This window comes from Ptychodera flava, chromosome 7 (assembly GCF_041260155.1).
Source record: "Ptychodera flava strain L36383 chromosome 7, AS_Pfla_20210202, whole genome shotgun sequence".
Taxonomy (NCBI): Eukaryota; Metazoa; Hemichordata; class Enteropneusta; family Ptychoderidae; genus Ptychodera; species Ptychodera flava.
The window spans coordinates 18,952,691-18,963,901 of NC_091934.1; the positions used below are offsets into that span (position 1 = coordinate 18,952,691).

At 35.8% G+C, this 11,211-nt stretch overlaps 1 protein-coding gene across 1 annotated transcript; it reads left to right on the forward strand.

Moving 5' to 3' along the window:
• Positions 1–1,735: 1,735 nt before the first annotated feature.
• LOC139136361 (polycystin-1-like protein 3) lies at positions 1,736–10,208 on the forward strand. The gene is made up of 8 exons (XM_070704086.1): positions 1,736–1,807; positions 1,990–2,080; positions 3,898–4,223; positions 4,674–4,776; positions 5,571–5,698; positions 7,008–7,236; positions 7,961–8,052; positions 8,288–10,208. Exons 1-8 carry the CDS (start codon positions 1,736–1,738, stop codon positions 8,384–8,386), a joined length of 1,140 nt encoding a protein of 379 aa, XP_070560187.1. The 3' UTR covers positions 8,387–10,208.
• Positions 10,209–11,211: the final 1,003 nt, after the last annotated feature.

Below are 11,211 nucleotides of genomic sequence, written 5' to 3' on the forward strand. Positions count from 1 at the left end.
GCCAAAATCTTTGGAGCAATAGCTAATTTTGATCTACACATGTATGCGAACCTCTGTAGCAAATTTGGCACTTTTGTCATCCGTGTAACGATATTTTTGTTAAGCCACCTGACTACTAGCACAACAGACATACACAATAATGATGTATGATACTTCTTTACTAATTTCTGTAATGCCTTTTTTTCTCAGATTTAATGAGACATGTATTTGAAAATTTTTGATAACTCCAATAAAAAACGTTAAAAAAAATATACAAAAGATTTACATGTCACTGTATACGCCAGACCTCAATACTTGCCGCCGGTTGGTATTCCCCAATTCAAGAGAGTTACGGTACAATGGACGAAAAATCGTAGAAGTTTGCGAAGAAATAAATGTTTGATTAATTCCTGATGATCTGTGTTATATGATCTACTCTTTCGTAAAATAGTAGATTTGACATTGACAGTGATTACTAGTATGTTGTCATATTGGTTATGTTTTTTATATTTATTCTGAAAATCATGTGATCCTTCTGTATAAAATGACAACGAAATGATCAAAGATGGGTTGCCAATTATGTAGGCTTTCCACTTGTATATAGTTTATAGGGGGTTTCTATCCCAGTATTCGTCAGAGAATTCTTATTAATTAAAGAGGCTATTTTTGCCCTTGAACCTCAAAACGGTGCCAGAGAGACATTTTTGTCAGTGCTCGAAATAAAATTTATTTAACTCAAAATCTTTATACATGCATCATGATCTCATGGAGTAAGTAATTCTGTCTAGAAATCGGTAAGAAGTTCCGCCCTGTTTACATCATGAAATTGACCACTGAGATTAAGTATAATGACCTATTTTGGCTGTCATGTTTCAAATCACATTAGTTTTCTAAACATTATGTTTTGTGCACGATTTTGAAAAGGTGGTTCTTAATGAGTATTTTTCTGTACATTAATGTTTTTGAATTAAATCGAAAATTCTTACGTTTGGTAGAAATGTACACCATCGCCCTAAACACGGACGTTTCAAATAGGATCTTACTTTGTGTCGGATATAGGGGTGTCGGAACATAGGGTTGGAACACTGAAAATAAATCAGTCACAGAATCGATAGTCATAATGGCCCCCTGAATGGGAAGGCTTTCATCTGTTTTAAACCTTTTATCACTTCTTAAAAGTATAAAATACTTTAATACAAAGTAGAAATTCAGCATTACACACCATTGCACATACATTAGTAAAAATCGGTTTGATTTTGTGAGGAGGGTCGAAATCTGCAACAGAACTGGATCGGCAGCTGCCAATCCAATCCCGGGGAAGCCTGTGCTGAGACCGTCTAGAGCATCACACAGGAATCACCCAAGAAATCCGATAACGTCATGTGACGTATCTATGACGCGTTCTGACGTAGAATGGCCAAGGAGGATAAATGTGGATAACTAAAATGAAGCAACTTAGGGATGCCTATACAAATGGTGAAGACCGCTAAGAAAAACGTCGGTGGTGGGAGTTCGGAAATTGTGGGTACGAAAGTTGAAAATGCGATGTACGAATTCAGAATGGGAGTTCGAAAGTTGAAAGTGCTATATGCGAATCAAAAATGCGATAACTATACGAATCCAAAGTGCGATATCCGTAAAACGAGAGTTCAAATTTTGGTCTTGATTAAGCGCCATAAATCGACTTCAAGACAAAAATTATACATTTTACATGTTACCTTTGTTTGCCTTTTGCCTCATTAATACATTCTACAATATGGTTGAAGCTTTGGCAAGGCCTTTCTTTGATGACGCAAACGGAACAATGATCAATATATCCGTATCCAAGGTTAGTACAAATACAATATTTACGGTACATTCATTTCCCAATGGTGATCACTTGCTGCAAAAGAAAGAATTATGAATGTGAATGAATGTAACATAATGCTCTCATTTCAACAAACGCCGCAATGACTTTAAATATTCGAACAGAAGTGATTACTCTTGAATTTCCTTCTTTTTTCATGATAGATTGTAGACAAGTTTGCTGAGGTATCTGATGCCCTCTCTGAACTCATTAATGTAAATATTTCAGCAGAAGAAAGCAGAGTCTTGGCTCAAGGTCAGTGTTATGCTTTCTGAAGTGTTTGTTTCATTGATTGATTGATTGATTGATCGATTGATTGATTGATGATTGATTGATTGAGTGAGTGATCGAGAGATCGATTGATGCATTGATTGATTAATTGTATGTAGGTATGTCTGCTTTATAATTAGTGTATGTATTTATGTATTAAGTTGAGTATGCGTGATTGCAACACTCCCTTAAATATGTACGTTGTATGTGGTTTGATAAATGATAATAACAGAATATCAGTTATATCACTGCAAACATTTCTGAGGTCAACGCACTCTGCGTTTAATGATTGATTTGCAGTTTTAGTGAGGAAGTAAGACATTTTGGTAGTCTTGAACAATTAATTTCACGCTATTACGAGACGTCTGTGGCGAGTTAGATGGAAAGGAATATACTTTGATTTGAAAAGCGAACACCTTCTTTAGGCCTATTATTTTCCTGGCATTCAGTAATATCGCAGAACGGCTAAAATGCGATATGAAACACCGGTGGATCCCACTTTTTATGAAATTTCAAGCTTTCAAGACAATCTTTACAAACCCTTAATTCAGCCCTGAGTTAATAAGGAATTTGTCAGTAAGTTGCATTACTTCGGAACAGTAGGGTGCTGTAAACATGAAATTACGTCTCTTGTACAGCGATAACAATTATCACAAAATTATACATATAGATATGCTAAAGAAAGCTTACTTGATCAAGACCTGCTGTTTATTCCATCCATACCAGCAGTGTTTATGTATAGGTATACTGTCGATAAGTTCTTTGTCTGTTTTGCATGCATATCGACTTATGATTGCGATTCTGATATTTCAATCAAATATTTTGCATTTGCTAATATTTGAATGACCGCTAAGTCTGCATTAATCTGTGTGTAAGATGCTCAGAAAGAAATGGCGGAACAAGTAACGTACGTAATGGTATGAAATCAAGTACAGCCTTGCTCCGCTGGTTCATTTATTTGTTTACATATTTTGGTACACCAAATGTGTTATATATTGCATCAATGCATAGTTGTTCAAGCATGCACCCTTCGTGTCCAGGAATGCAAACGCGACGACGAGTCCTCTTCTGTCTTGAATACACACTTTTCAAACATATTCTCATTATGCCGAAGCTCTTTTGGAAGCAGTCGACAAATATCTCTTGTGCGTGTTGACCCAAAATATGCGGCCATTCTGTCGAACGACTATTTATAGGTCAACTGATCAGAATTCACAACTGTTGTTTAACGCAGATATGAAAGATAATGACGCCTGTTCTTTGTATCATCAAACAGGCACCTCGCGCATAGTGTTATGTTGTCTTCTCCCCTACTGCTTTTAATCAAAATTAATGCGGATGAAAATTCCATAGAATTCTTGGATAATTCGAAATCAAGATTTATATTAAAGATAACATCAATCGAGACACTTGATTTTAGGTAGAAGTCAAAGTGGAGGATGCTGTCCGACGAAATTCTAGAAACAGTTTATCTTCGCAGATTTCATTTTATTCATTTTTTTTCCGGAATTTTCTTGCCACAGTTCACATGAACATTTTCGTGGCTAAAGTCTTTTCATAAGAGGACTTTAGGAATATGAATGACTAAGGTATTAAGAAGCTAATCGCTGATTCAAAATTTCAATTTTTTGCATTCTCCTTGATTATTTATTTAATCATCATGGTCGTACCACTTACAGATATCAAACTTGTAAACTTATTAAGCTTTTTCTCACCAATTAACACATGTACTTAGTGTATTCATTGACTAAGTATGTTCGTTGGATAAAAAAGGGACATATGTTATTTGGTTGATCCAACAGACATACTCCAGTCAATGAATAAAGCGATAGAGGTTTTGAGAAAGATAACGGCTGAAAATGACCAAAACGATGGAGACATGGATTTGCTGATGAAAGCCGTGCTGAAGACAACTGATAACCTGGCAAAGTTTGTTCTGCGCAACACTGAACCCGGTAGCGGCCCTGTGGTGTTGGAAACCCCTTCGATTCGTTTGAACTTGGAGAGTGACTCTGTTCAGAAACTCACCAGCACTTCAATAGACATGGGAGATGGACATGGACTTATAATTCCACCAGTGGACAAACTTCTTTATAACTGGACGCAACAGCAGCCAATTGGCAGAATTGTAAGTCGAAGTTCATATTCATTTCCGAGGAGCAGAGACATGGTAGTGAAAGCACACATATAATTATTTCTCGGTGAGGGATATGTTTGTCTTGTGTGCATTCACTGGTGTATTGTGTGAATAAAAGTGAAAGCCTTTAATTTTTGAACGTTTAAAGATTAGTCATAGTGATATATACACATATCATGTATGTACAAATTGGTTGGTTCCAGTATCTCCTTCTATTACTATTAAATTATTTTAAAGTTCAATGTTACCGGCTGATACTAAACAAACAGGCAGATTATGCGGACGAAGGAATAAAATATACCGTGTTTTATCATTTTAGACTTTGTGATATTTCCGCATTGTAAAGGCAGAATGTGTCCCGAACATGAATCGATTTGTTTATCACGCCAACTTGCCGATTAAATTGCTGACATATTCACACTCTTATTGCATTCATGACAGGCTAAACGGTTGGTTAGAAGATCGTTTCCTCGTGGTGATAAAACTAATGAATATGACATACTGAGTATGTCACTTACTGACGCAGAATTAAATGAAATAGAAGGTAAAATAATATTACCGCAGTATCTAGCGCTGCTTCTAATGAGACATTCATATTTACTATGCATATTTAGAATTACCTGCTATCATTTCTGATGGTGATTGATCCCATATCATAGCCAGAACGTCTTATGTTGGCATAAGATCTTCTATAAATGCAGATGAATCGAGTACATTCTAAATATAACAAACATTGTATGGCACCTACTCACTAAGCGCAAACATTAATATTCAAAACCGCTCGGCAAAATTCCAACTTCTACATAATTGTTTTTTCGATGAAGTTGTTGTAATTTTCTGACCGCGGCGCCTCAACACACTGTCAAGTTCATGAAGCACCCGCACATACATGATAACTTTTGTACATTTGGTTTTATCACGCACTGAACTTAATGGAAGCCAAATATCTATCAAATATCTATAAAATTCTATATCAGATTCAAACTTAATCACGTAGACATCGATCTATCATCTAGAGTAGACGTCAGATGTCAGTGCCGCCGGTCTCACTTGCCCTCGTTTATAAAGATGATTCAATAAACCATCAACATTTTTGCACTTTTGAAAGTAATATCACACGTAGCAATCAAAAACGTAGAATTTGTTTGTTCTCTTTCGAAAGGTTGTAATACAGGCTAAATTTCCCATCTTAATAAAGGTGGTTAAGTTAACGAGATAAGTTTATGCACGTTTGAATGTAATCTCACATCCGGCAAACTGTACAAGTTGTTGAGATAATTCCTTTTTAATGTAGTAATACAGTTCAATCGACAAAAGTTTTGCATTTTCAATACTCAGTAAATGGAACCAAGGAAGATATCGCCATCATATTTGCCAGCGATTCTCCAGCACCGGAGACACTTATACTGGCAGAAGGTGTATATCTTGCGTTTGACGATGTCACCCACTTCAGATTTCAAGTAAATGTAAGTTCAATGGTCTACGTCATGTCAATTTAGTCTTGAGTGAACATTTATTAAACATTCATGCCTAGAAAAGCTTTTACTATCGGGTATACAATGTAAAACCATTAGTGAAAAGGCTGACTAGTTACTTTGCACTGTCCAATAAATTCCCAGCCCATATGGCATTTACATACATGCTGCAATACGTATCATGGATTTTGAGAAAAACTCCTAAAAAGGATGATAAATATATATAAAGAAGTGATATTACCTATACATGGATATGGAAAGAGGTTTTCTATTGGTTCAAGCGAATATAAAACTTCCGCGAGTGAAATTTTCTGTGCTTGCTCTTTAACAACTTACCCCTATACCTTGAAATTTTCTGCATTTGATGCAAGATAATTTCATTAATCTGGTCCTTGTATGAGTAAACAAAGATGATTTCCAATGCTCTAGCCGTTCCTATAATTGTTCCGCAACGCTAATGGCGGAAAAATGTTTCAATATCAATTTCAAGGGACTGTCTATACGTTGTTTAAGATACAAGCAACGCAAGGTTACTCAAACTAGCCTTGGCTTCACTGCGAAACCATAATGTTCTTGTAGAAACCTCTTCAGCTGTTGCCACAAGAACAGTCAGTGGTTTACGCCACTTACAATTGGTGTGCCAGTCGCTTCAAAAGAACAAACAAAATTCAATCACAATGCATCGTATTACGCCACGTAGACTGCAACGTCGCTTTCAGGACAAACATTGCTTTTCGTGGTCAGCTGTGCGAAGTTATTACTGGAGACAGACACGGTTTGGAGGGAAATTTGATGACTATTCCCAATAGTTTTCAATGGATGTCGAGGTCTTTATGGAATACTATGGTTCAGATAAGCATAGATTTGCTCTAGAAAATACAATAATTGCAGCTTTGGAAGAGTGAATGTGATTTACTTAGGAAAAACATGTCCATAAGATAATTTTGAAAAGTTGCTTTCCAAAGGCAAGTCACGAGTAAAAGGATCTTACCGGATAGGTTGTGAACAACACCCATAAGCTGATTTACTCAAATTATGTTTGTTTCATGATTGAGTTAATTGTCTACCTGTGCATTGTGCAAAAATATATGCATCCTTTTAGGTAATGATTTAGACCACATACTTACCGCATCACATGTGTGCCATCGATTGTCAAATAACTATTGCAATAAAGTACATGGTAATCAGTAATTCTACGTGAGCGATACGTAATCATGCAGTCATTGTACTATTAATATATTATCGTAATACAGGCACAATTTGATGTGCAAAACATTTATTCTTGTGTTACTTTTTACAGATCACACATTTATTCCACGCAGTCTTTATCAATTTGGAGAGTTCACAGGCAATTTCTGGAAATACTACTGCCTATATCTTCGATCACATGGCTGAGTATACCAGCAACTACACTGGTTACCAGTTTTCTGTTGATTTGCAGTTTGATGGTGGCATTTCTAATATTTTTATACCAGAGCACTACATTTTTGTGACAGGAGGGTATTACTTGACGTTCACGCTGCCATCGAGTAAGTGGCCCAGTTCAATGTCTCTTATTTCCTGTGTGTGTGTGTGTGTGTGTGTGTGTGTGTGTGTATGTGTGTATGTGTGTGCGTGTGTGAGAGAGAAGGACATGGGTGGGGAGAGTGCACCTCATAATCTCGTCCAGTACACACATATTTAATAAATATGACATTTAATAAATATGAATACACCACAGTGAAGAGCTAAAAAGTGTTGTGTCTAAACCTTCACCAAACAATGATACTCACCATGGAAAGATACTCAGTATTTTCAAGATTTTAAAGTCGGGAACATTGCTTAGCATCGAAGTCCACATGTAACAGCTTGAGTTGCACGGCATTTCGGTATTTTGAATTTCGATTTTTGATGGGTAACATCATGAAAGTAATGTATTTTAGACATTTTGTATACATGGGATGATATCATTCCCATTCTCAACATAGTTTATTGCGGGCAGTTTACAGTAGTTGATATTACTATCATTAAGAGTAGCTCTTGAAGTTTGTAAACAAACTTCTATTGCAGTACACCCACAGCATAAAATTGTCACATATGTTTGAAATCAACTGGAATTATATCTCGAATGCATTGCAATTGATTATATGTCGAAAGAAATATTACATGAAAAAGTATGACAATTAATGTTGTTGTTTTTCTAATGTTTAGAAATACATAGGTCGTTAGAATAAGTTTTAGTATTCCAATGTTCATTTTCGTGTTTTATTGCAGAGCAAGATCTCAGTTTCGCTATAAGTACCAAGTATGTTATTTGTGATTATCTGAATGAAAAGTCTGGTACCTGGAAAAATGACGGTTGCAAGGTAAAGACCAAACTGCAAAATAACAATGCTTTAATTTTTTAAAAATATTTTATTAATTTAATGATATCCGGGTTAAAATATTGGTTTTGCACTTACATTACAAACACTTTCGTCACAATGTCTCACACAAGTGTCTGGACCAGTCAGATAAAAGAACGTGTAACACACGGCAAGCCCTTATATTTAATCGAACATTTCAACATTGCAAAGTCAACACTCCTGTTCTTTTCCCTAGGTATCACCAGCGTCGAACATGACCTCAACTGTTTGCCTGTGTAACCATCTGACAACGTTCACGACAAGTATCGAAATGGGACATCTATTGCAAAATTGACTGCACAGGTTATGTTGATACACAGGAATACCTGTTGATAGGATAGGCGTAATCGTCAGAGGGCAATTTAAATCTACATGTAGAAATCGATTTCTCCAATGACAAGATGGATGCATTAGATATTAACATAATTTACAAGCCTTTGAGTTGTGTACTTCAGCACTTTGCAGTAATGTCATGTGTGCTAATACGAAGTGGCATGAATTTATATTATGTTCAAGAGAGACTACGGTTTAAACATATTTCGAATGAATTTGTGACAGGGATATACTATAATGTCACTGCATTTTGTTAGTCCCCACGGACACCGTCCGGGGGGACTTATAGGTTTGGTCATGTCCGTGCGTGTGTGCGTGCGTGCGTGCGTCAGTGCGTGCGTCCGTCCGTCCGTCCGTCCGTCCGTTCACGCAGATATCTCAGAGATGCCTGGAGCGATTTCATTCAAACTTGGTACAAGGATTACTTCATATGTCATACAGATGCACGTTGATTTGTTTTGTGGTACGATCCAATATGGCTGCCAGGCGGCCATTTTATTACGATTTTTTCATGTACAGAGCCATAACTCAGGCATGTTTCAACTGATTTTATTCAAAGTTGGTACAAGGACATTGACCTATGTCATAGATATGCATGTCAATTTTTTTGGTGATACGATCCAATATGGCCGCCGTGCGGCCATTTTGTTACGATTTTTTCATGTACAGAGCCATAACTCAGGCATATCTCAACCGATTTTATTCAAACTTGGTACAAGGACATTGACCTATGTCATACATATGCACGTCAATTTGTTTTGTGATACAATCCAATATGGCCGCCAGGCGGCCATTTTATTACGATTTTTTCATGTACAAAGTCATTACTCAGGCATGTTTCAACAGATTTTATTCAAAGTTGGTACAAGGACATTGACCAATGTCATAGCTATGCACATCAATTTGTTTTGTGATACGATCCAATATGGCCGCTGTGCGGCCATTTTGTTACGATTTTTTCATGTACAGAGCCATAACTCTGGCATATCTCAACCGGTTTTATTCAAACTTGGTACAAGGACATTGACCTATGTCATGCACATGCACATGATTTGTTTGTGATACAATCCAATATGGTCGCTGTGTGGCCATTTTATTACGTTTTTCGTGTCCAGAACCATAACTCATACATGTATCAAGCAAATTTATTCAAAGTTGTTACAAGGAGATCGACCAATGTCATACATAAGCACCTTAATTTGTTTTGTGATACGATCCAATATGGCTGCTGTGCGGCCATTTTGTTATGATTTTTTTCATGTACAAAGTCATAACTCAGGCATATCTCAACCGATTTTAATCAAAGTTGGTACAAGGACATTGACCTATGTCATACATATGCACAGTGATTTGTTTTGTGATACGATCCAATATGGCCGCCGGGTGGCAATTTCATTACGATTTTTTCATGTCTTGAACTACAACTCAAACATGTATCAAGCGAATTTATTGAAAAGTATTTTTATCACAGACCTAATGAAAAGGACTCTATCCTCTCTGAGAACCTGTAATCAAAGTACCCATTAACAAGTGGGGACTGTGTCATCAACGATGACTTGTTGCTGATGTTTTCAACTTTATAAAACTTTCGAAAGTCGTAATTGATGACGAGAAAGAGTCGTCAGTTTTCCAAGATATAGCAGTATAAGTCAGCTTTCATTTGTGGAATCATATTTCAATCTAGTTAGGGAATTTATCTACTCATAACTTTTGTATTTAATTTTTTAATAATTTAATTGAAAAAAAAAACACATTCTTGAAGGAAAATATTAAAGTAAATTTTGAAAATATATGTTTGACAATTTTGAAGATCTATTATTCTTGCTTATTTACAAAGTACATCAGAAAAATACTGTCAAAAAGTATTAAAAAGACTTTCGCTGTTTCAGGCTGCTTGTTTGAAAATCTGATGTTTCATCACATTGAATTTTAATGTTGTATTGACTTGTTGGATCTATTCTGCTGGGGATTTATATATAGTAAATGAATTGTATACTTTGTCACAATATACAAACTGTACTTTGGAAAATTGAAATAAGACTAACTGAGAAGTGCATACCTTAAAAAAGACTTTTTCAACCAAACTTTGTTGCATGTAGGTTCCTGCGTGCCTTTTGTCCCAGCCTTGAGTATATTCTGTAAGTGCTTATAATGAAACTTTCTCACCTAACATGGATTTGACTTACTATCTAGGTTACCATTGGTAAGTTTTCTCATGATAATACAAGTCTCAGAACAGAAAGTTTAAACTTGAAAAGTCTCATTTTGAATTTGAAATATTTCAAGTTCCGACAATCTCTTAATTTTGCAGGAGATTTAAACTTTTGCAGAGTGTTCAAATTTTAAAACTTTCTATTCAAAGTTGCGTTCGACCTAAAAGCAGTAATAAGAGAATTTAAATTTACAATCTTGTCTAATATACATAAAATAGAAATGAACTGATGAACAAAAAAATCATTTCTCAATACCAGCACGGCGCTGCTCTTGTTTTTATTATTATTATTATTATTATATCTTTATTTCAGATTATAAAAATCCATAGCAAAACAACAATACATTTTAAAATATACGCTTACTCCAAATCCTCCACAGTCCACTCTGTGATAACACTGATAAAGATAAAACACTCACCACAAGCGGGTTACTTGAGAGGTGGAGTCTGCTCAGAAAACTAAATGATTTTTTCCGAAGGATTTCATCAAAAGTTAAAATCGAAAGATTGACAAACATTGCACTGTTACTCTGAATGAAAGAATGTTTAAAACCAGATAACTTACGAAAAACATG

What these genes read in the sequence shown, in the direction of transcription:
- LOC139136361 (XM_070704086.1), top strand. Translation starts at nt 1,736, where the DNA reads ATGGTTGAAGCTTTGGCAAGGCCTTTCTTTGATGACGCAAACGGAACA. An exon ending in AGCAGCCAATTGGCAGAATT is followed by an intron (nt 4,224 to 4,673) that starts GTAAGTCGAAGT and finishes CATTCATGACAG; the next exon opens with GCTAAACGGTTGGTTAGAAG. An exon ending in GGAAAAATGACGGTTGCAAG is followed by an intron (nt 8,053 to 8,287) that starts GTAAAGACCAAA and finishes TCTTTTCCCTAG; the next exon opens with GTATCACCAGCGTCGAACAT.